This window comes from Rhinatrema bivittatum, chromosome 6, assembly GCF_901001135.1.
Source record: "Rhinatrema bivittatum chromosome 6, aRhiBiv1.1, whole genome shotgun sequence".
Lineage (NCBI taxonomy): Eukaryota > Metazoa > Chordata > Amphibia > Gymnophiona > Rhinatrematidae > Rhinatrema > Rhinatrema bivittatum.
Window position 1 is genome coordinate 12690160 of NC_042620.1, and position 26114 is coordinate 12716273.

Below are 26114 nucleotides of genomic sequence, written 5' to 3' on the forward strand. Positions count from 1 at the left end.
CTGCGGTGACTGCGGCGGCGGCGGCTCCTGCGGCTCCTGTTCCTGGACCCTCACGCCCTTATCGTGAGTGGATCCTCCCGCCGCTGGACAGTCCAGATCAGTCTGACCAGGAGGTTTCACCGGACGAGTCCAAACTCCCGGACGAGGGGGGAACTTCCCCCAGGGATTGAGCCATATAGAACCATGAGGCGGTTCTTCCCTAAGGAGGATCTCTCCGACCTGGTGTCTCAGTGTCTGGCGGAGTTGGATATTACGGGTCCCAGCGCTACGGTACCCTCTGTGCAGAACCCCCTGCTGGAAGGTCTTCGTCCTACAGCCCGCCATTTTCCATTCTTGCAAGCAGCACAACAACTGATAGATTTAGAATGGGCGGCTCCAGCGGCTTCCTTCAAAGGGGGCCCGGGCCCTGACGGGCATGTACCCATTGGCGCCGGCTATCCAGGACCTGCTGGCGTGCCCTCAGGTGGACGCCTTGATTAGCACTGTGGTCAAGCGCACTACCATTCCAGTTGAAGGGGGGACGGCCCTCAAGGAGCCTCATGACCGGCGACTGGACGCCATTCTGAAACAGACCTTCGAGGTGGCAGTTCTATCTTTGCGGATCGCAACCTGCTGCACAGTGGTGACACATGCCTGTTTGTCACAGGTTAGGAACAACGCTCCAGCAGCTGACATGGAGTCCGCTCTCTCGTTCCTCACAGATGCTGCATCAGACCTAGTCCGGACAACAGCTAAGGGGATCTCATCCTCCGTAGCCGCCAGGAGGCAGCTCTGGATCCGGAGATGGTCAGCTGATGCGCCTTCAAAGACACGCCTCACCAGATTGCCCTTTAAGGGCTCTTTCCTATTTGGCAGCGACCTTGATAAACTGGCCAGTACATGGGGTGCCTCTCCAGTGCCTAGACTGCCGGAAGATCGGTTCAGAAGGAGCCAGCGCGCCTTTCCAAGGCCCTCTAGGGGCAGGAGTTCACAGCGCTTCATTCCTTACAGGAGTCGCTACCAGGCACCACGTCCTCAGGCCAGGAATCAGTCCTTTCGGACCAAGCAGCGCAAGAGGGGAGCAGGCCCGGGCTCAGGTCCCGGCCGCGCCTCACAATGAGAATCCGCCAATTCATCTGGGGGATGGAGCCATAGGGGGCAGGTTAACCCTCTTCTACCCCAGATGGGTCGAGATCACGTCGGACCAGTGGGTCCTCGCCATTATCCGAGAGGGATATTATCTGGACTTTCATCATCTCCCTTCAGACAAGTTTGTGGAATCTTCCTGTCCCATACACAAGAAGGCAGCATTGGAAGCTACCTTAGCGAGGCTCCTGTCCTTGAACGCTATCATCCCAGTACCTGCCTGGGAAGTGAATTCTGGACACTATTCCATTTATTTCATGGTACCCAAGAAAGGGGGCACCTTTCGGCCCGTACTGGACCTCAAGTCAGTCAATCGATACTTACGGGTCCCGAGGTTTCGCATGGAAACTCTGTGCTCCGTCAAGACCGCAGTACAGCCAGGAGAATTCCTCACGGCATTAGACTTGTCGGAAGCCTACCTGCATATCCCGATCCATCCGGATCATCAGCGCTACCTACGCTTCAAGGTTTTGGGTCACCACTTCCAATTCCGGGCTCTGCCCTTCGGATTGGCCACGTCACCGCGGACCTTCACCAAGGTGGTTGTCGTGGTAGCAGCGGCCCTCAGGCGGGAAGGAATTCTGGTCCATCCCTACCTAGACGATTGGCTGATCAGGGCGAAATCACGAGAGGAGAGCCATCGGGCAACCAACAGAGTGATCGCCCTTCTGGAAAGCTTGGGCTGGGTGATCAACCTCAGCAAGAGTTGCCTTCAGCCTTCCCAGTCACTGAAATACCTGGGAGTACAGTTCGACACCCAGGCAGACACAGTCACTCTCACTACCAAGAGAAGGTTAAAACTCCAGACGCGTATCCAGTACTTGATGGGAACCAGTCGGCCCATAGCTTGGGATTATCTGCAGGTTCTCGGTCTCATGGCATCCACCCTGGAAGTGGTACCTTGGGCAAGGGCCCATATGAGACCTCTACAACACTCCCTGCTCTCTCCTGGAGTCCCTGTCTACGGAACTATTCCATGCACCTACCTCTGCCTGCCAGAGTACGGACCCAGTTACGGTGGTGGTTGCAGTCCAACCACATGAGCAGAGAGTCGAAGATGTCCTCCCCTACGTGGACTCTGCTCACCACAGATGCCAGCCTGAGCGGCTGGGGTGCACACTGCGAAGGACTGACCGCACAAGGGCGGTGGAACAGAGAAGAGTCAGTGTGGAACATCAACCGCCTAGAGGCTCGGGCAGTCCGATTGGCATGCCTTCGATTTGCTCACAGACTGAAGAACAGAGCAGTCAGAGTGATGTCCGACAACGCCACCACAGTGGCATACATCAACCGTCAGGGCGGAACCAGAAGTCGACAAGTATCTCTGGAGATCGCCCCACTGATAGCTTGGGCAGAGGCGAATCTTCAGGACATCGCCGCCGTCCACATTGCCGGGAAGGACAACACCACGGCAGACTTCCTCAGCAGAGAACGCCTAAATCCGGGAGAGTGGCAGCTGTCACCCACAGCCTTCCAGATGATTGTGGATCACTGGGGGATTCCGGACATGGATTTACTGGCGGACAAGTCCAATGCTCAAGTACCCAGATACTTCAGCCGCAAGCGCGACCTGTTCTCACACGGAATCGATGCCCTGGTTCAGCCATGGCCTCCAGGGACTCTGCTATACGCCTTTCCTCCGTGGCCTCTGCTGGGCGCCATCATCCACAAGATTCAGAAACACCGGGGCCTAGTTCTTCTGGTGGCACCAGACTGGCCAAGAAGACCCTGGTACGCGGACATGAGAAGACTACTGGCAGGGGAGCCCCTTCCCCTGCCTCCTCTCTGGGACCTTCTACGTCAAGGTCCCATACTCCACGAGGATCCAGCTCAATTCTCTCTTACGGTCTGGCCATTGAGAGGGCTAGACCTGAAGAAAAGAGGTTACTCGGAGCCCGTGATAGATACACTCCTCCGAGCTCGCACGTTTTCCACATCCCTCACCTACGTAAGGATCTGGAGAATATTTGAAGCATGGTGCGACACTCATGGCACCAATCCACATGTGGCCACAATCCCTGTTGTGTTGGATTTCCTGCAAGATGAACTTCAGAAGGGTCTCTCCCTCAGCTCCATCAAGGTTCAGGTGGCCGCGCTGTCTTGCTACGGTCCCAGGAGGGATGGCAAGACCATTGCCAAGCACCCAGATGTTTCTCGCTTCCTGAAAGGAGTCAAGCATATTCGTCTGCCACTGAAGTGGCCTGTGCCCTTATGGAACCTCAACCAAGTTTTGGATTTCCTCGCGGGATCCACCTTCAGACCCCTTCGGGGCCTGTCTCTCCGTTCTCTAACCTTGAAGATGGTGTTCTTATTGGCGGTGTGTTCCGCACGCCGCGTCTCAGAGCTACAAGCACTGTCCTGCCGTGATCCCTTTCTGAGAATCACTCCAGAGGCTATCCATCTTCGCACGGTTCCCTCCTTTTTACCTAAAGTGGTTTCACAGTTTCACCTTAATCAGACTATATCCTTGCCTACCACGGCAGGTTTGAAGAAATCTGAAGAAGGGCGTTTGCTACGCCATCTCGACATAGGCAGACTGCTGCCTAGATATCTGGAAGTGACACAAGAGCTACGAAAAACAGACCATCTGTTCGTCCTGCACAGCGGGAAACGACAAGGGGAAGCTGCCTCGTGGCCCACCATCGCCCGCTGGATTAAAGAAGTTATCAGAGCAGCTTACGTGGAGGCCGGGAAGTCTCCGCCTCTACAGGTCAAGTCTCATTCTACCAGAGCACAAGCGGCATCCTGGGCGGAATCCAGGATGCTGTCGCCTGCGGAAATCTGTAAAGCGGCGACGTGGTCCTCCCTCCATACCTTTTCCAGGTTCTACCGTCTGGATGTCCAGGCCAGGGAGGACTCGGCATTTGCGAGGGCGGTACTACATAGTCCTCAGGCAGCCTCCCGCTCAGGCTGGGAGTAAAACTTTTGTACATCCCATTCGTTCTGACTCCATCTGGCTACACGCCAGGAAATGTTGAGATTACTTACCTGATAATCTACTTTTCCTTAGTGTAGACAGATGGACTCAGCATCCCGCTCAGCTGCCTGTGTACATGGGTTTCACCGATTCAAGGTAAGCCATGTCATCTGTTTCCATAAGAGCGTACACTCTACCAGGTGTCAACGCCTTCCGGTTGGGAATGCTGGCGGTCTCCAGCTACTATCAATCGGTCAGGGGAATCCTGTTTCACTTTTCACTGAGCATCAGTACACACATCCATAACAGCTTTTGCAAGGAAGATTACTAAGTTGCTACGTTTCCTGTGGGGGTATATATACACCCGTGCTGACGTCAGATCCGTCTCCAACTGCTAGCACGCGGATACTATACCCATTCGTTCTGAGTCCATCTGTCTACACTAAGGAAAAGGAGATTATCAGGTAAGTAATCTCAACATTAATCAGCTAGGTCCTACAAGGGGATAATTAAACTTTTAATAAGGGCTGGTACAATAGTATGATTTAGATAAGAGCCTGATTGATTTTTAATGAGAAAGTGTCTCTTGCCTAAAAATCAAGGGTTGAGTGGGTGGGAAAGACAGACACTAGAATTAACTATCACTGGCTTACTTATTACCTCAGACACACACAAAGAATATCTCACCATTTCACCTTTCTCCAAACTTTTATAAGTTCAAAGATTTCCCAAAGCTATACTTACCAGTCCTCTTTAACCACCATTATTTATTTATTTATTTTAGAGGTTTTGTATGCCGCACAATAAGACATGTGTCTGTCCATCTAGGCGGTTTAGAAGAATACAAATAATTGAAGGGTTTAAGATTCGTGCACCGTTAGGCACGCGCTTCCAGTCCTCTTCTACTGCAAAGGGTGTGGGGCCTCTGGAAGCTGGGGCTGTGGTATTCAATCCCTGGATCACTTGCGGTGACCTCTGGACTTCTCTCCCGGGGGATGCTAGGAGCAGTATGCATATGAGCCTTTCTGTCCTCTTCTACTGCGAGACGCTATATTATAGCATTGCAGTGGAAGTGCACATGTTCTGTTGAACTTTGGCATAAGCAGGTATATGATATTGCACTTATTGAAAAATTAACCTTTTCTTTGAAGAATAATTTAATGAAAAAATATGGGCTGAGTTTTGGGAGTAATGGATCAGCAGGTCTATTTGAGGAGCTAGTGTGTGGGTTTACACAAAGGTAATTTTATAGTCACTGTAAGTTTGTTTGAGATGGGATATGTTTTTACAGTGGATATTTCGATCTCGGGGCTGTGATGGAAAAGTTTTGCTTTATGATGTACAATGTGGAAACATTTATTTTCCTGATAGATGGATTCAGGACCAGTGGGGTTATGCACCTCTACAGGCACATGGAAACAGAGCAAACTGACATCACAATATATATATACTCCTGCAGTGACATTAGCCTTCCAGTAATCTCCATCTCCAGCACATAGTGGACATGCACTGGGGATTGCTTCATATTTTAGAAGGAGAATTTAAAAGGAAAATTGATTGCCCCACTCTCCTGTGGTGATACCAGATAGTGTCTCCCCCAGTTGAGAATTCCTGAGGCGATTTCCATGATTCCTCAGATGTGTGCCTTGGTCCGGTAGCTGGTTTTTAAGCCAGCATGGATTTAGCTAATTGTACAGCTTAAAGGAGCGAGTGCAGGAAGCCAAACGTGGCAGTGACAGCATATGCCATCTCCCCCCGCAGCTGGAGACTATCTCTGAACTCAGCTGGGAAGGGCTGAGCTCAGGTAAGTTTAAAAAAAAAAAAAGAGAGCTATCTTACAGAGACAGTGAAAAAGGGTTGTTCAGGGATAACCCTTCCCCGGTCTCCAAGCTCGGCTCGCTGTTCCAGCGTTCATCCTGCCCCAAGAGAGATTCAGGGATGAGGGGCAGCCTGGCGGATTGAGCATCCTCTTGTGGCTAGGCCTCGCTCCGAGGCTTTTTCACTGCACACCACGAATTAGGCTGCGACAGTGTTTTCGTGTTCTTTTGCCCTTGCGTTCGGCTGCCCTCTATGGGACGTCTTTTCAGTGGTTCATCCCGGTGTGTGTCCAGGTTCTGTGTCCAGGTGTTGGATGCTTTGTTGAGAGTCGGCTTGGGCATCCAGGATAAGCTTGGACACATGCTTATCCTGTGCGCACAATTAGGCGGACATTTGTGTGCGCTTAAGTTGCGCAGTGCCTGGTCTTGGGACACCTAGTTTTTGGACACCTAGCTCTTGAATGCCTAAATTTTGGGTGCATATAACATAAAAAAAATAATAATAATGGTCCCTTTTCTTAGCATGAGGAGAGAGACAGAAAATACAGGGAGTATTTAAGAATTTAATATTCTTAAACCTGATTGATTTATTCTAATTTGTAAACCGTTGTGAAGATTCCCACTGATACGACGGTACAGAAAAACAAATAAACCATAAAACATAATATAAGTAAGCAGGCTTAACATAGATCAAATAGCAAATTATTATGTCCTATGAAGAAGATATTAAAGAAGATGTCAAGGATTGCCTAGATTCCAAAAACTCTTTAAGCTGGTCAGGCAGAAAAAATATGAAGCACTCATTTTTAAAGTTTATAACATATTTACATGGATAATACAATCTAAAGGAACAATCAATTGCTATTGCTTCTTGGCGTACTAGAAGAAATTGTCTACGGGGAATTTGAGTTACCTGAGCCAAATCGGGGAAAATTGTAATTGACTGACTATGAAATAGGGAATTTATACTCCTGCGATCTCCGCTATCTCACCTGGAAAGTAATTTTTCTTCTCGCTATAACATCCGCTTGCAGAGTTAGTGAGTTAAAGGCATTAGTCACCTACCCGCCTTACACCAAAATGCTGCATGACAGAGTGGTCCTCCGTACACATCCTAAGTTTTTACCAAAGTTAGTGTCGGAATTTCATCTTAATCAATCCATCATCTTATCTACTTTCTTTCCAAGGCCCCATTCAAACCCAGGAGAAAAGGCTCTACATTTCTTGGACTGCAAATGTGCCCTAGCCTTTTATCTGGAGCGCACGTCAGCCCACAGGAAGTCCACTCAATTATTTGTTTCTTTCAATAGCATCAAATTGGGAAATCCAGTGGGAAAACAGACCCTTTCCTCTTGGTTGGCGGACTGTATCTCCTTTTGCTACCAGCAAGAAGGCATTCTGCTACAAAAATGTGTAAAAGCTCACTCTGTTAGGGTCATGGCAACCTCAGTGGCACACCGTTCGGTGCCTCTTATTGATATATGTAAGGCTGCGACCTGGAGCGCTCTCCATACCTTTGCAGCCCATTATTGCTTGGATAAGGCTGGCAGGCAAGATTCCATTTTTGGCCAGTCTATCCTATGTAACTTATTCTCAGCTTAACTACCCAGTATCCTACCAGCGACCTGTTCAGGGTTTTCAGGATGCCCTCCAACCTAATCCACCCCTGTTGTGCCTGTTGCACATCTTTGGGTGCATTTGGTGCATTGCTTGGGCATCCTCAGCTCGCTACTCACCCAGATATGAGGCCTACCATCCTGCTTGTCCTGTGAGAAAACAGAGTTGCTTACCTGTAACAGGTGTTCTCACAGGACAGCAGAATGTTAGTCCTCTCGAAACCCGCCCGCCACCCCGCGGAGTTGGGTTCACTTGCAATTTTGTTATTTTATTTTTCGCATGTACCTCTTGCTATACACGAGACTGAAGGGGGGACCCCTGCTGGATGCAGGGTTGGTGCCGTGCTGGACATGCCGAGTGGGTGCCAGTCAAAGTTATAGAATCTTAGACAAAAGTGTTCCGTGATTGGGCTCCAGCCTGATGATGTCACCCATATGTGTGAGGACTTAACATCCTGCTGTCCTGTGAGAACACCTGTTACAGGTAAGCAACTCTGCTATCCATATTTAGACGACTGGTTGATTCGGGCCAAGTCTCTGGAAGAGAGCTGTCTGGTGACCCGCAAGGTGATCTCCTTGTTGCAGGAGCTCAGTTAGGTGGTGAACCTAGCCAAAAGCAGTCTTCAGCCATCTCAGTTGTTGGAGTATATGGGTTTGCGGTTCGACACGAAGCAGGGCAAAGTCTTTCTTCCGGAAGCTCATATTCAAAAGTTGATGGTGCAGGTGCATCTCTTGGTGAGCATTTTATGCCCGACAGTGTGGTCCTATCTACAGGTGCTCAGGTTGATGGAAGTAGTACCGTGGGTGAGGGCGCATATGCGTCCACTTCAGCATTCCCTCCTGTCTCAATGGAACCTGCAGTGTCTGGACTATTCGATTCAGCTCCACCTGCCAATGGAAGTCTGCTCTCACCTCCAGTGGTGATTGCAAGCAAATCATCTGAGAAAGGTAGTCTCCCTGACATCACCTGACTGGTTGGTACTCGTGACAGATGAGAGCCTCTGAGGTTGGGGAGCTCACTGTCAGGAACTAATGGCGCAAGGGAGCTGGAATACAGAGGAGTCTCTCTGGAACATCAATTGGCTGGAAGCCCGGGCAGTCCAGTTGGTGTGCTTGCAGTTCAGCTGCAGACTGCAGGTTTGAGCGGTCTAAATAATGTTGGACAATGCAACAATAGTAGCTTACATCAATCAGCAAGGAGAAACCAAGAGCCAGCAAGTATCGCAAGAGATAGACCAAGTTATGGAATGGGCGGGATTGCATCTTCAGGAGATCTTCACCTCACACATTGCAGGAAAAAACACAGTGTAAGAGCAGACATTCTCAGCAGGAGAATGGGTGTTGTCGGACAAGACATTCCAGCTGATAGTGGATCACTGGGGCCTTCCATTTCTAGACCTGCTGGCAACTTCTTGCAATGTGAAGGTTCCTCAATTCTTCAGTTGCAAGAGAAATCCGAAGTCCTTGGGGATCGATGATTTTGGGCAGGTCTGGCCGGAAGGCAAGCTGCTGTATGCCTTTCTCCCGTGGCCCCTATTGGCAAGAATGGTTTGAAGGATCGAAGGCCACAGCGGGACAGTTCTTCTAGTGGCACTGGATTGGTATGCAGATCTCCAAAGACTCCTGGTGGAACCCCTCCTTCATCTTCTGCCACACAGAAGCTTGTTTGTTGAAGCGTGGATATTCTAATGCGGTGATTGCCACCTTCCTAGGAGCACGAACGTTCTCCACTTCTTTAGCCTACGTGCGGGTTTGGCAAGTGTTTGAGACTTGGTGAGAAGATCGAGGAGTGCTTCCTCATTCAGTTAGGGTCCCTCTCATTTTGGAATTTTTGCAGGATGGATTGAATAAAGGGTTGGTCCTTAATTCCTTGAAGGTCCGGGTAACGGCTCTTGCCTGTTTTTCAGGGGCCAGGTGAATGGTGAATCCTTTTAGTCTCATCCTGATGTGGCCCGTTTCTTGAGGCGAGTGAAACATCTTCGTCCCACCTTGCAGTTAATAGTTCCTTTGTGGAGACTTAACCTGGTGTTGGATTTCTTGGCGGGCCCTACTTTTCGACCTCTATGTAGCCTTTCCTTGAGGTTACTGACCTTGAAATCGGTGTTTCTGGTGACGATTTGTTCTGCACGTAGAATTTCCGAACTGCAGGCCTTGTCTTGCTGGGAGCCATTCCTTCGGGTGATTCCAGGGATGATACAGATGCATATACTGTTCGTTCCTTCCTTGCCTAAAGTGGTCTCAAATTTTCACTTGAATCAGTCCATTTCCTAACCATCCTTGGAAAAGGAAAGAGATGAGAAGGAATACCACCTGTTGAGTGCCTTGGATGTCAAGAAGACGTGTCATGAGATATCTGGAGGTTTCTAAATCTTTCTAAAGATCGGATCGCCTGTTTGTCCTTCATGGTGGGGGAAACAAGGTGAACCAGCTTTGCAGACTACAATAGCTTGCTGGATTAAGGAGGTGGTCATGGCCATGTATGTGGCAGCTGAAAAGCCATTGTTAGGTTAGAGCTCATTCCACTAGGGCTCAGGCAGTGTCATGGGCGGAGGTTAGATTGTTGTCTTCTATCGACATTTGCCGAGCTGCAATGTGGTCTTCCTTACACACCTTTTCCAGATATTATTGTCTGGATGTGCAGGCCCGAGAGGACGCAGCCTTTGCACATGCATTTTTGACTGGACCACGGGCAGCCTGTTGGGGAGTAGCTTGGGTATATTCCACTGGTTCTGGATTCATCTGTCTGGACACAAAAAATTGAGAAATTACTTCTTACCTGATGATTTCCTTTTCTTTACGACAGACAGATGAATCCAGCTTCCCACCCTTGGCTGCCAAATGTTTGTGTGATGAGCCTTCTGTGTGGCTGCATGTTCCAGGGGATTACTGGTAAAGTGTTCATCCAGTCCCTAGATTAGTATTCATACATTCTTGCCTGAGTTCAGTGTTGGCAAGTTAAATGTAAGACATTGATAAGACAGGCTAAGAGAGAATTTGAAAAGAAGTTGGCCATAGAGGTAAAAACTAACAATAATAACTTTTAAAAATATATCTGAAGAAGAAAGCCCATGACTGAGTCGGTTGGACCGTTAGATGATCGAGGGGTTAAAGGGGCACTTAGGGAAGGTAAGGCCATCGCAGAAAGTTAAACAATTTCTTTACTTCAGTATTTACTGAAGAGGATGTTGGGGAGATACCCATTCCAGAGACAGTTTTCAAGGATGATGATTCAGATGAGCTGAACCAAATTACGGTGAACCTGGAAGATGTGGTAGGCTAGATTGACAAACTGAAAAGAGTAAATCTGGACCGGATGGCATACACCCCATGGTTCTGAAAACTAAAAAATGAAATTGCAGACCTATTTCAGTTAATTTGTAACCTATCATTAAAATCATCTATTGTACCTGAAGATTGGAAGATGGCCAATGTAACCCCGATATTTAAAAAGGGCTCCAGGGGCAATCCGAGAAACTATAGACCGGTGAGCCTGACTTCAGTGCTAGGAAAAATCATGGAAACTGTTATAAAGAATAAAATCACAAAACATTTAGATAGACATGGCTTAATGGGACATGGCCAGCATGGATTTACCCATGGGAAGTCTTGCCTCATAAATCTCCTACAAAAAGTTTTTGAAGGGGTAAATAAGCATGTGGACAAAGGTGAACCGGTAGATGTGGTGTATTTGGTTTTTCAGAAGTCGTTCGACAAAGTCCCACATGAGAGGCTTCTAAGAAAACTAAAAAGTCATGGGATAGGTGGCGATGTCCTTTTATGGACTGCAGTCTGTTTAAAAGACAGGAAACAGAGAATAGGATTAAATGGTCTGTTTTCCCAGTAGAAGAAGGTAAACAGTGGAGTGCCTCAGGGATCTGTACTTGTATCAGTGCTTTTTAATATAGTTATAAATGATCTGGAAAGGGATATGACGAGAGAGGTGATCATATTTGCGGATGACACAAAATTTTGCAGAGTAGTTAAATTTCAAGTGGATTGTGATAAATTGCAGGAGGACCTTGCAAGAGTGGAAGATTGGGCTTCCAAATGGCAGATGAAATTTAAAGTGGACAAGTGATGCATATAGGGAAAAAATAATCCTTGCTGTAGTTACACATTGTTAGGTTCTATCTTAGGAGTTACCACCCAGGAAAGAGATCTAGGCGTCATAGTTGGATAATACATTAAAATTGTCGACTCAGTGTGCTGTGACGATCAAAAAAGCAAACAAAATGTTAGGAATTAAAGGAATGGCAAATAAAACAATGGATGACATAATGTCTCTGTATCGCACCATGGTGAGATCGCATCTTAAATACTGTGTGCAGTTCTGGTCGCCGCATCTCAAGAAGGAAATAGTTGCACTGGAGAAAATGCAGAGAAGGGTGACCAAAATAAGTGGCATGGAACAGCTTCCCTATGAGGTAAGGCTAAGGAAGTTAGGGCTGTTCAATTTAGAGAAGAGATGACTGAGGGGGTTATGAGAGAGGTCTATAGAATCATGAAAGGACTTGAACAAGTTAATGTAGATCGGTTATTTACTCTCTCAGATAATAGGACTAGGAGGCACTCCATGAAGTTAGCAAGTAGCTCATTTAAATCAAATCAAAGAAGATTCTTTTTTACTCAGCACATAGTTAAGCTCTGGAATTCATTGCTAGAGGATATGGTTACAGCAGTTAGTGTAGCTGGGTTTTAAAAAGGTTTGGATAAGTTCCTAGAGAAAAAATCCATAAACTGCTATTAGTTAATAAGCAATATTAACTTGAGATTTATTTAATTTTTGGGTACTTGCCAGATTCTTGTGACTTGGATTGGCCACTGTTAGAAACAGGATACTGGTCTTGATGGACCCTTGGTCTGACCCAATATATCTTCCAGGAAGGAAAACTCAGAACCAATGTCAGGAAGTATTTCTTCGCAGAGAGGATGGTGGATGCCTGGATCGCCCTTCTGGAGGAAGTGGTGAAGACCAAAACTGTGAAGGATTTCAAAGGTGCGTGGGATAAACACTGTGGATCCATAAAGTCTTGAGGATGTAAATGAAGAGAAGAGGCATGGGGGTGGCTTGCGGGAATGACTGCTACTACCTGGTGATTAATACCCTTATTCAATAAATATACACACGGTTAATGCGACTCCAACATTTCTCTATGCTTCAACAGCAAGAGGAAAATTGGGAAAAAGGATTTGCATTCACAAATAAGCGTGAGAGTAGCTTGCTTGTTACGGCGGTTACTACCCCAAACCAAATAAGCCTGATACTTCACTTTCAGTGCATACTCAGCATAGCTCTCTGCTTCAATGGCAGGGGGGAATGAAGATAAGAGGATTTACATTCAGACAACTACCAACAAGGACTGAATTGCATAGTCTGGGTAAACAAATAAGTGTGGGAGTAGCTTGCTTGTTGCGGCAGTTACTACCCCGAACCAATTAAGTTTGATACTTCACTTTGAATACAAATACATCGCAACTCACTGCTTCAACGGCGGGGGGATGAAGAAACGAGGATTTATATTCAGGCAACATCCAACAAGGACTAAATTGCACAGGCTGGGTAAACAAGCGTGGGAGTAGCTTGCTTATTGCGGCGATTACTACCCCTAACCAATTAGAATTGATACTTCACTTTGCAGCTCCAGCACTGCTCTCTCCATCAGTAGTAGGGGGTGGAAGGAAATTAGAACCAAAAAGTTACCAATAAGGTCCCTGACCTCAGCGGTCAGAGTAACAGGTAAGTATGAGAAAAATAATTGTGAAAGCTTGCTGGGCAGACTGGATGGGCAATTTGGTCTTCTTCTGCCGTCATTTCTGTGTTTCCATAATTCTTATGTTCTTATTGTTGGTTGAATACAGAAATGGGTGTCTGTTTTTAATCAAGTTTTTTGCTAGTCTGTCCACAGTTGCTTTTGAAGAGAATACTGGCAGGCTGATGTCACTGGAGGAGTACATATACTGTAATATCAGTTTGCACAGTCTCCATCTGTTGGTAGAGGTGCATAACCCCACTGGTGGTGAATCCATCTATCCACCTTAAGGAAAAGGAAATTATCAGGTAAGTAATCATTTCTCAATATTGTTGCATGTCACCTTTAAGCTGTTGTTTTGCTCCTCTTGTTAAATAGTTTAAGAAAAAATAAATTACTGCTATAACCTCACAAAGCAAGTGTTTCAGGGGTGCCTTTATAAATCTAAAAAGAAATGATCTCTTTTAGTGATGTCTGTTTTTCTGAGGGGGTTTTTTCTGTTGCAGACAGGAGATCTCCCCCATTCCTATCGCCTCTTCAGTGTGGTCAGTCATATTGGAAGCACTTCTTCTTCAGGTAGGAAGCAACATAACAGTCTGTCTATTTTCCTCATTAGTATAGTAGGAAATGCTGTAAATACTGCTTTCATTTAGTTACCATTGGTCTTCACGATCCAGTTCTTGCCTGCACTGCCTTCATAGTTATTTGACTTGGGCCTAGTAGAGACCCTGGTTTTGTCCATAGTAAGGAAGTCTGGTTCAAAATACCTTTGGATTCCAGTCCAGGGAGCCTTGGATGAGGTACAAAATGGCTGCACCCTGGATTGCACACCACCTATGTTCAATGCCATTATGGTCTCCTCATACATTTCTTTTAGCAATAGGTTGGTGTTAGTCTACCCTGGATAGACTTTAGTGTCTGCTTGCTTTGGAACCTGTTCTCTCTGAAGCGCAAAGTCATGGTCAGTATTTTTTTACTTTGTGGTTCTTTTAGACCAATCTTGATCTGAAAAGGGCCAACAGAGGCCCTGATGATTCCCCCCCCCCCCTTCCCCCCAGTTTGGAGTCATGGCCCCATTGGAGAACCTTCTCTGAGACATGTTGGTATTGTTGTCTTACAACAGGCATGGAGAAGGAAATGATGGTGAGAATCTTGGCCAGGTCCAGGATGAAATGTGGTTCAACAGTAGTGTCAGAGGATTCACTCGGACAAGGTATCTGCTCTGGTGTTTTTTTCCGCAGGTCAGGACACTATATGAAAATCAAACGTGTTAAAGAGTAAGGGCCAAAGAGCCTGGCAGGGATTGAGTCTCTTAGCCTCTTAGAGATAAATCTGATGTTTATGGTATGTAGTAACAGTAATGGGGTGCTTGGCACCTTCATATAGATGTTGCCATGCCTCGAGAGTGAGCTTGATGGCCAGTAGTAACTCCTCTAGTGGTGTAACTTTTTCTGCAGAGGGAAAACGTCTAGAAGAAGGAACAAGGAAAGAGTTTGCCATCTGGTGCTCCTTGAAAGAGGCCCGTTCCAGCTCCTTCCGAGGATGTATCTACCTCAAGAAAGAAGACCTGCTCCGGGTCCAGGTGTTGTAAGAGCGAAGGTCTCTTTGAGTTGCTCAAAAGCCTGGTTAGCTTCCTCGGGGCACTTTTGATGGTTAGCCATTGCGGGTCAAGGCTGTAAGCAGTACTCTAAGTGAAGAAAAATGGAGATACATTGGAGATAATTTGTAAATACCAGGAAACGTTGCACCACTTTGAGTCCTACAAGATTGGACCAATCTCTGATGGCTGAGAGTTTGGCAGGGTCCATCTTCAAGCCTTGAGTGGAAATAATATAACCCAGAAAGGGTAACTCTGATTGTTTGAAGGAACACTTTTCCAATTTTGCATATAGCTGGTTTTCACAAAGTAGCCAGAGGACCGTTTCAACCTGTGAGCGTTTTTGGACAAATGTCTGAGAAAGAAATTAAAATATTGTCAAGATATACTAATACGTACGTCTACAGAAAGTCCCCGAAGACGACATTTATGAAATTTTGAAACACTGCTGGAGCGTTGGACAGCCCAAAGGGCATGATGAGGTATTCGTAATAACCATCTCTTGTGTTAAATGCAGTCTTCTACTCATCCCTTTGTCTGACCCTTATCAGATTATAGGCTCTCTGAAGGGGCTAGCTTGGTGAAAATCCTGGCCCCTTGGAGCTGGTTGAAGAGTTCAGAAATAAGGGGTAATGGATATTTGTTGACGTTCAGGGCAGGGTAGTCTATACAAGGCCCAAGGATATCCATCTTTTTTGACTATGAAAAAGAATCTGGCTCTGACAGGCACAGGGAAGGACAGATGAAACCCTTCTCTAGGTTTTCTTTAATATATTGTGAAGTGGCTTGCATCTCAGGTTCAGATAGTGGGTAGACTCTACCACAAAGCTGCATTTTCCTTAAATATAGGTCTATGGGACAATTAAGGGTCTAAAGTTTCTCCGCTTGTTTTTTACTAAATACATCCAGGTTGGCTGTATAGGCCAATGGTAGGCCAAGAGGGATAGAGAGAGCTAAGAGTGCAATGACCGCAGGTGGAACCACGGGATTGAGACATAGCAGGATGGACTTAATGATTGGGTGTCCCCTGTAGACCAATCCACCACAGGGCCATGTTAGAGGCTGAGTAAGCCCAGAACCAGATGGTTGATAGAATGTCTGAGAACATAAAATTAAATCTGTTTGGAAAACAGGAGGCCCACTCTGAAGGTCATGGGTTGGGTCACTGCTGTGAATTTCCCGGGCAGTTGTGATATTTCTGGGCAGCAATTCTCCATAAATCGATGAGGAGACGAAGAGTGGGTCCACTGGAAGCTATGGTGGTGGACCAAAAACTCCTCAATGAAATTGCCTGCTGCACTGGAGTTGAAGAAGGATTCTGTCAAGACTTCTTGGGTGCCTGTCTTGGAGGTACACTGGCAGGCTTATCCAAGACAGGGGAGAGTGTTGTTGAGAAACCTAGAGCTGCCTCCCCAACCAGCCCTAGGCACTGGAGCTTCCCGACCTCATGGCCCACACGCTGATGTGATACTTTGAATAGTGAGATATAACAGAATATAAAAATAGAATAACCAAAATAAAAAAATAAATGCCCGGAGGTGGCGCAATAGAGAAGACAGGTTTTGAAAAGATGTAAGTGTCTCTCTCCCTCAGTCAAGCAAGCACAGGTTCTGCATGGGTTCTTCTGGAGTAGCCAAGGAGTTGAATTCTTTGGTTGGGGCCAAGAGAGGACACTGGAACCTTGGAGCCAGATGCGGTGCTGTGCAGGATTGGCTTTGTTCCCGAGGCCACTCCTGGAATCAGATGTTAATCTGCATGTTGGAATCTCCTGTCCAGCCAGTTCATTCTTGATGTGGGCGGCTAACCCTTGCCAGAATACTGCCAACAAAGTTCTGCTACCAGAGTGTGGACTTGAATTGCTTACTGGCCCACCGTTTGCGAATCCTGGAGGGAGCTGCAAAAGGTTAGCCGCTGCAAGGAGGAGCTTCACAGATCTTTGAATACTCTCCAGAAACATACTAGGAAATCAGCCAAGTTGTTAGCATAGGGTCATTGCACTCCCACAGCAGGGACACCCATGCTAGAGCTTGTCCAGTCAGTAGAGATTTAATGTAGGCCACTCTTACCCGGTTGGAAGTAAAAGTATCGCTCCATGGTGAGACCACACCTTGAATACTGTGTACAATTCTGGTCGCCGTATCTCAAAAAAGATATAGTTGCAATGGAGAAGGTACAGAGAAGGGCAACCAAAATGATAAAGGGGATGGAACAGCTCCCCTATGAGGAAAGGCTGAAGAGGTTAGGGCTGTTCAGCTTGGAGAAGAGACGGCTGAGGGGGGATATCATAGAGGTCTTTAAGATCATGAGAGGTCTTGAACGAGTAGATGTGACTCGGTTATTTACACTTTCGAATAATAGAAGGACTAGGGGGCATTCCATGAAGTTAGCAAGTAGCACATTTAAGACTAATCGGAGAAAATTCTTTTTCACTCAACGCACAATAAATCTCTGGAATTTGTTGCCAGAGGATGTGGTTAGTGCAGTTAGTGTAGCTGGGTTCAAAAAAGGTTTGGATAAGTTCTTGGAAGAGAAGTCCATTAACTGCTATTAATCAAGTTTACTTAGGGAATAGTCACTGCTATTAATTGCATCAGTAGCATGGGATCTTCTAGGTGTTTGGGTAATTGCCAGGTTCTTGTGGCCTGGTTTGGCCTCTGTTGGAAACAGGATGCTGGGCTTGATGGACCCTTGGTCTGACCCAGCATGGCAATTTCTTATGTTCTTATGTTCTTATGCTTGGTTTTAAGAACCCCCTGCAGGTCTTGGGGTTCTTTTCATACCGAGGTGGCTGAGAGACACACATGCCTGGCGTCCCAGATGGAGGTTGCTACAGAGGAGTAATGGGTGTGCTCTGCGCCTGAATGGAATCCATGCATTGACACAGAATCTGCATGGTGCCTGTGAATTACTGGACTTGCAAGACCAGATCTTGCAAAAGTTGGTGTGCTGGCGAGTCGGTGGAGCTCACAGCCTTTGCAGTCTGTCATACCCTGAGGTAGTGAGCCCTTGTATCATCGGAAACAGGTCTTTGCCTAGCCAATCCCCTTGGGATGAGCTTGCAGATTCTGGTGGCCAGCTGGACTTCCTTGGTCTAATGCAAAGGTGGTTGCGAAAGACTGGAACAGTAACAAGAGCGCAGGATGAGGCAGGTGGGAAGCAAGCAAGGCCGAGGTCAGGGCAGGCTGAAGACAGGCCAGGGGGGAGGGCACAACGAGACGAGAGAAAAGGAGGAGGAGCAGGAACACAAAGGGGCAAGGTCAGGAATACACTGAAGGACACAGAGGCAATGAGTACTGCCAGGTACAGGAGATCTTTTGTAAATGCGCTAGACATCCATACGAGTGGGGTTTAAATCCTCTCGGTGGCTGATGTCTTCAGCAGGTGCCGCCAGGAGAGTTCCCGCCATGGAGCCTTCATAAATCCAAATCCATGCTTGCATCTAAGGAAGAGCTAGCAGGCTTCAGCATGGAGGATGAATGTCATCCAGAGTGAGTGAAATTGGCCGCAGAGTGGCTACCATGGCTGATCAAACCTAACAACGACATTCTGGATCCTTTCCAATTTGGTTTTTGACCACAACATAGCGCTGAGACTCTCGTTAGCCACTTTTGACTTATTTAGATGCAATTTTGGGATGCCCACTAACTATATTTTAGTAATGTTGGACATCTCAGCTGCATTCGACATAATAAATTATCAGCTATTATTGCTATAACTGAGGGACATCTGTATCGCCGGCCAGATCTTACAATGGTTTGAATCTTTTTTTCACTGTTTTTTTTTAGTAAGCGTAGAACAGCAGACTTCTCAGTGGCATCCTATTATCCACCGGTGTACCATAGGGTTCAGCGCCTTCCTCTCTTTTGTTTAACATTTAGGAATAGGCTAAAGACTATACACAGATGATATTCATTTTTGTACCATTTTTTTATTTATTTATGCAATCACTTTTATACCACAGTCATAAGATTTCAATGCGTTTTATGAACTTAAAATACAAGCATAAAAAAACTAAAAATTAAAAAAAGACAAACATCTCGAGATGCCATTCCGAATTCCTCTGTATAATCGGGGTTAATATTAATTCTATTCATTACTTCTGCCTATGATGCTATAGCTCTAAAATGTCTCAGAAACAACCAGATTTTTAAACTTTTCTTAAATTTGGGAGTAGATGGAGGAAGTGACTACATCCACCTCAATGGATGCTTGAGCTCAGGGCTCTTACTTTTCACACTGTCTGATTTAATCACAGCATAACCTGACATAAAAGATTTCCCTGAGAGCAAGTCCTCCTTCGCAGAAGCCTCTGGCATGGCAGTGAGCAAGAAAAAAACGGACCTGAAGCACGTCTTGTTCGCCAGTAGAGAGGAACAGAGTGCGCTGGGTCTGGAGGAGGCAGATGAGCAGGAGTGCATGGCGGCGGCTGTAAGTCGCAAAAGTGAGGATGGCGACTGGGAGGTTGAGGACGGCGGCATGCTGACCCTCGCAAGCTCCGCCGCTGGTTCGCCGAAGTGCAGCAGGACATGGCATCAATTTGCTCCAAGGTCGGAATGTTGATCGCTGAGATGAAGGATGACATCGCAGCGCTGGGTCATCAGGAGGAGGGGAGAGTCGCACTTAGATGATCAGGCTTCAGATATCGTTGCCTTTCCAGAAGGAAAGCAGGCTTTTTCTACATTGATTACGGCTCTGGAGGATAAACTCAAGAGCCTTGAAAACAGATCCTGCAGATCTAATTTGAACTTCAGGGGAGTGCAGGAACTCCCTGAATTTACTAACTGCCACATGACAGTTCCACCTGGTTAAGGTGGAGCCCATCCCTTCGGAAAAGACTCTCCCTTCCCCAAAAGGTTCCCCAGTTCCTTACCAAACTGAATCCCTCTTCCTTCCACCATTGTCTCATCCACGCATTGAGACTCCGGAGCTCTGCCTGCCTCTGGGGACCTGCGCATGGAACAGGGAGCATTTCAGAGAATGCTACACTGGAGGTTCTGGATTTAAGCTTTCTACCTAAGAGCCTAAATTTGGCTTCCAGAACCTCTCTCCCACATTTTCCTATGTCGTTGGTGCCCACATGTACCACGACAGCCGGCTCCTCCTCAGCACTGTCTAAAATCCTATCTAGGTGACATGTGAGGTCCGCATCAGGTAGGCATGTTACCAGATGATCCTCACGCCCACCAGCCACCTGACTGTGTACATTCCTAATAATTGAATCACCAACTATGACAGCTGACCTAACCTTTCCCTCCTGGGCAGTAGCCCTTGGAGACACATCCTCTGTGCGAAAGGACAATGCACCACCTGGAGAGCAGGTCCTTGCTACAAGATCCTTTCCCTTTTTGAAGCGACAGGATGGGAATTGAAGGACTTGAATATGGTGGAGTCAGCCTTCCAATTAGAACGAAAAAAAAAGTTGTTTGAATTTGGTAATAAAGCGAGTAGACTTCTGGCTAGGCGGCTTAAAGTTCAATGCTTTCAGAATCAGATTCTCAAAATCAAGAGTAAAGCAGGGACCTTCCTCTATGATAGCACGCAAATCTCTAATAGATTCGCTCAATTCTATTCTGCTGATTCCTCGATTAAAGAGGAAAATATAGAGAGTTATTTTGCGGGTGTCTCTCTACCATGTCTTCCTGAGGAGGAGATAGTACGTCTTAATGCCAAGATTGGAGAAGAGGAGGTATTAGAAGCCATCATATAATTTAAATTGCGGAAGGCCCTGGGGCTAGATTTTTTAAATCCTGCAAGGAGGCGATCGTTAGACCCCTTATGGCGATGTTCAATTATTTTAAGGAGGGAGGACAGCTGCCGATAGGCTCAAATGTAGCTGGCATCACTGTGATAGCCAAAGACAAGCGTGTTTAGACCTATTTCTTTAATATTGATCTTATAGAAATGACGGCAGAAGAAGACCAACAGGCCCATCCAGTCTGCCCAGCAAGCACTCACACTTATTTTCCCATACCTATCTGTTACCCCGACCGCTGAGTTCAGGGCCCTTATTGGTAACTTTTTGATTCCAATTTCCTTCCACCCCTGCCATTGATGCAGAGAGCAGTGTTGGAACTGCATCAAAGTGAAATATAAGGCTTAATGTTTGAGGGTAGTAACCTTCGTAACTTAAGATATTAGCTAAAATCCTGGTACAACAGTTGGAGGTAGTGGCTCCTTTTCTCATTCATAGGGGTCAGTCTGGATTTGTTCCAGGAAGGTTAGGTGCAGATAATGACCAAAGGGTTTTAAATACTATATGGTGGGTACAGAAGTTGAAACACCCACAATTTTACTGGCGGTGGAAGGTGAAAAAGAGTTTGATAGGATGCATTGGTCTTATTTGTTTCAAGTCCTCCACAGGTTTGGCTTGGAGTCCAATTTTCTGATGGGTGAAGGCTTTATACCATCGCCCAAAGGCTAGCATTAGGGTTAATGGGTACTCGAATTTCTTTGAGGTTGTGCGAGGTATGAGACAGGAGTGCCTTTGTCTCCTCTTTTAGTTGCCCTCTCGCTGGAACCTTTTGCTGCCCAGATTAGAGCCAATGATGGGATTACCGGGTTCATGTAGGGGTTCACTCCTATAAAATGACTCTGTTTGCGGATGATCTCTTGTTCACAGTTACAGACCCTGTGCGATCTCTCCCTCTTTTGTTAAGGGAAATGTGGAGATACGTAACAATTTCTGGCTTCAAAGTGAACAAAGAGAAGTCCAAAATTTTGAATTTAACTCTTGGGACTGAGGAAGTTTCGGGTATAAAGGCAAGTTTGCCTTTTAAATGGGCTGCCGGGAATGAAAAGTATCTAGGGATCCGATTGGGGATGGATCTGGGGAGGTTTTCAATTTTAATTATGGATCGCTTTTGAAGGGGGTGTTCGCTGATCTGGAGAAAAGGGGACGTTTACAGTTGTCCTTGTTGGGCAGGGTACATACTCTTAAAATTAATATTTTATCCCAGGACAAGCAGGATGCTAGTCCTCACATATGGGTGACATCAGTAATGGAGCCCTATATGGAAAAACTTCTATCAAAGTTTCTATGAAACTTTTGGCTGGCACCAGAGTGCCTACTGAGCATGCCCAGCTTGCCATGATATTCCCTGCCACAGGGGTCTCCCTTCAGTCTTTTTTTTTCCATGGAGCCGTTAGCCTCGCGGTTAATCTGGAGTCCTGTGGTGATTTTTCACTACACGCAAAACTTTAGAAAAAAGTTAGGAAAAACTTTCCACCGCAAGGGTCTCCCTTCCATACCATCGCGGTAAGTTTTTCTCCGTGATTTTCGTCGGTTCCATACCGGTTTTTCAAGCCATAGCCGTCGACGGCCTTCCGGCTAAAATGGCCTCGGGTTTTAAAAAATGCCCGAATTGTGCGAAAAATATGTCCATAACGGACCCGCACCAGGAATGTGTACTTTGCCTCGGCGAAAAACATGACGTCAAGTCCTGTAATTTGTGCACCGAGATGACATCGAAAGGACGTCGGCTCCGGATGGAGAAAATGGAGCATCTCTTTAAAATTCAACTGCTCCCAACAGCATCGACGTCAGCCCAGTCATCGCCTTCTGGATCGATACGGCAAGTAGTTCTGAAGAGACGACTTCCAGGTGAGGCCGGAGATGCTTCTACTCCCTCCCCCTCGCCATCGTCGAAGGCGACCACCTCCGGCAGTGAAAAGCAAAAGGAAAAGCATCGACATCAGCATCGACGTCAGCACACCATCGACCCAGTGCCCGCTGAGCCATCAACGGAATCGGCCTCCTCCACTAAGAAAGCTTGGATGAGCGTGGAGTCTCCGAGACCTACGGTACCAGGGCGATCCCCACCGATATCGGTGCAGGGCACCATACCTCCTCAGGGCTCTGAGGAGGTATCGGTATCGCCATCACCGCCTCCCCCCATAGCTGCTCTGATATCATCAGCTATGCGGGCGGAACTTGATGGATATATCAGTCAAGCGGTTCGACAAGCACTCCTTGATGCGGTGCCAGGCCAGCCATCGACATCGATGACGCCATCGACACCAGCTCCGATGCCGCCAGATCCATCACCATCGATGCCGTTGCCTCCATTGATTCCGCCACCGATGCCATCTGTACCACGCCCAATGCCGGCATCGATTCCACCGATGACTCCATCGGTGCCACCCTCAGAGTTTTCGATTTTTCAACCTCTGATGAATAAACTGGACACCTTACTCGATGCCATATCGAAAAAACCTCAAGACATCGAGGATGACCCTATTCCAGGACCCTCAGGAGTTCCTAGGCCTCATCAGCCACGGTCTCCTTTACTTCCATCCATACCAAAAGTGACACCGTTGATCCCTACTAGGCCACAACCAGTGAGGTCACCAAGAGATACAGGCACTGATACCGATACAGATTTCTCCTCAGAAGAAGACATGCTGTCTGAACCATCACCTCCTGAGGACCGTAGGAAGTCTCCTCCGGAAGACTTATCCTTTTCCAATTTTGTAAAGGAAATGGCGGAAACTATTCCTTTCCAGTTACAGGCAGAGATGGATTCCAGGCAGAAAACATTGGAAGTTCTACAATTTGTAGATCCTCCAAAGGAAATTTTGGCGGTGCCAGTGAATGAGGTACTACAAGAACTCATGTACCGAATATGGGAACATCCTGGATCACTTGCATCAGTAAACAAAAGGTCAGATGCAACCTACTTAGTCCAACCAATTCCTGGATTCCAAAAGACCCAACTCCCTCACCAATCTGTGGTAGTGGAGTTGGACCAGAAAAAGGCAAAAAGGTTAAAGACTCACTCCTCAACACCGCCAGGAAAGGACAACAGGTTCATGGATAATTTAGGACGTAAAGTTTTCCAGGGATGTATGTTGGTATCTCGGATTGCAGCTTATCAACTTTTTATGAACCAGTACCAACGAAATCTTTGGAAACAAGTCCAAGAGCTCGTTCACACACTTCCTGATCAGTATCAAGAACCCTTTCATCAACTGGTGCATAAAGGCCTAGAAGCAGGCAAGCATGAGGTTAGAGCGACCTACGACAGTTTTGAAACTGCTTCTCATCTCTCGGCTTCAGGAATAACTGCTCGTAGATGGGCCTGGCTTAAAGCATCCGATCTTCGACCAGAGGTACAGGAGAGACTGGCCGACCTTCCTTGTTTGGGTGATAACCTGTTTGAAGATAAGGTTAAGGAAGCAGTTGCCACGATAAAAGACCACACTGAGACACTCAAACAACTCTCATTGCTGCCTCAAGAGCCACAACCCCAGGCCAGGAGACTTCCTAGAAGGGATATAAGGCGTCCTTACTACCGCCAACGACGCTATTATCCCCCAACCAGCCGAGCAAGACCATCGCGCCCAGCTCAGCGTCCTCAATCTAGGCAAAGGCCTGCTAGGTCTCAACCGCCTCCTCAGACTGCATCAACATCGGGATTTTGAAAAACAATCAGAGAGCAGCAGCCCATCCACCAATCCACTTCCACACCTGCCAATAGGAGGTCGTATAGCCTTTTACCATCACACCTGGACCTCCATAACCACAGACCAATGGGTACTTTCCATTACAGCTCACGGATACCGATTGGATTTTCTCACTGTACCAAAAGAAACTCCACCAATCTCCTCTTGGACAGTGAACCACCATTCCAAAATACTACAAACAGAATTATCCGCCCTTCTGAGAGCCAGGGCCATAGAACCAGTTCCCAGGTCTCAGCAGGGCAGAGGATTCTACTCCCGCTATTTCCTCATTACAAAGAAAACCGGAGGCCTGCGTCCCATCCTAGACCTCAAAAATCTCAACAAATTTCTCAAAAAAGAAAAATTCAGGATGGTATCGTTAGGCACCATGCTACCTCTTCTTCAAAAAGGGAATTGGCTCTGCTCTCTGGATCTTCAAGATGCCTATGCTCACATTCCCATTTTTCCTCCTCATCGCCAGTACCTGCGATTTCTAGTCGAAGGACAACATTTTCAATACCGAGTGCTCCCATTCAGCCTAGCCTCAGCACCTCGAGTGTTCACAAAGTGTCTGGCAGTAGCGGTGGCACACCTCCACAAACAAAAGGTGCATGTATTCCCTTATCTAGACGATTGGCTCATCAGGAGTCAGACACAAGAAGGAGCTCTCAATTCCCTCAAGCTCACAGTCAACTTGCTTCACTCCTTGGGGTTTCTCATCAATTACCAGAAATCCCGTTTCACACCATCTCACCTACTACAATTCATCGGTGCAGATTTAAACACCATCATAGCAAAAGCTTTTCTTCCAAGAGACCGTGCTCAAGCACTCGCTCTCCTGGCACACTCTCTCCGAAATCAATCCCAAGTTACAGCTCATCAGTGCCTCACCCTACTCGGTCACATGGCCTCCACAGTTCACGTCACTCCCATGGCCAGATTGACCATGCGACTACTGCAATGGACACTAAAAACACACTGGATTCAAGCCATTCAACCATTGTCCACCCACGTTCAGATAACGCAGGAACTGCGTTCCTCCCTCCTCTGGTGGACATCAATGAACAATTTGCTCAAAGGTCTGCCTTTCCAGCATCCAATTCCGCAAGTGACATTAACTACAGATGCGTCCACTTTAGGCTGGGGAGCACACATTGGTCATCTGAAGACTCAAGGGACGTGGACAAAAGCTGAAGCCTCTTTTCAAATAAACTTCCTAGAGCTTCGAGCTATACGTTATGCGCCACATGCATTCAAGGACTGCCTTTCACACAAGACTGTGCTGATTCAGACAGACAACACAGTAGCTATGTGGTACATCAACAAACAAGGGGGAACAGGTTCCTACCTCCTTTGCCAAGAAGCAGCACAGATTTGGGACTGGGCCCTAGCACACTCAGTTCTTCTAGGGGCCACTTACCTAGCAGGCATCCGCAACATAATAGCCGATCGCCTCAGTCGTCAGTTCCAACCACACGAATGGTCCTTGGATCCAGTGACAGCAACCAAAATCTTTCAACGCTGGGGTCAACCAACAATAGATCTCTTTGCGTCCCATCTGAACTACAAAGTGAACAATTACTGCTCCCTGTTACGACAGGAGAACAGCCTACCAAAGGACGCCTTTGCTCGCCATTGGAACTCAGGCCTGTTATATGCGTATCCACCGATACCGCTCATAACCAAAACTCTAGTGAAGCTGCAACAGGACAAAGGGACCATGATACTCATAGCCCCATATTGGCCTCGACAAGTATGGTTTCCCACACTGCTAGACCTCTCAGTCCGGGATCCCATTCGTCTGGGAGTAGCTCCCACTCTCATAACTCAGGATGAGGGTCGGTTGCGCCA

General features: G+C 47.0%; 1 protein-coding gene across 5 annotated transcripts in view; it reads left to right on the forward strand.

Annotated features, from left to right (window-relative positions):
• The window catches only part of USP37 (ubiquitin specific peptidase 37), a 539331-nt gene that overhangs the window by 476995 nt on the left and 36222 nt on the right, over positions 1-26114 (forward strand). For all 5 annotated transcript variants that reach the window (XM_029605048.1, XM_029605049.1, XM_029605047.1 and 2 more), the window contains one exon: positions 13732-13801. In XM_029605048.1, coding sequence (XP_029460908.1) covers positions 13732-13801 — 70 coding nt within the window. The remainder of the gene's footprint in view (positions 1-13731; positions 13802-26114) is intronic.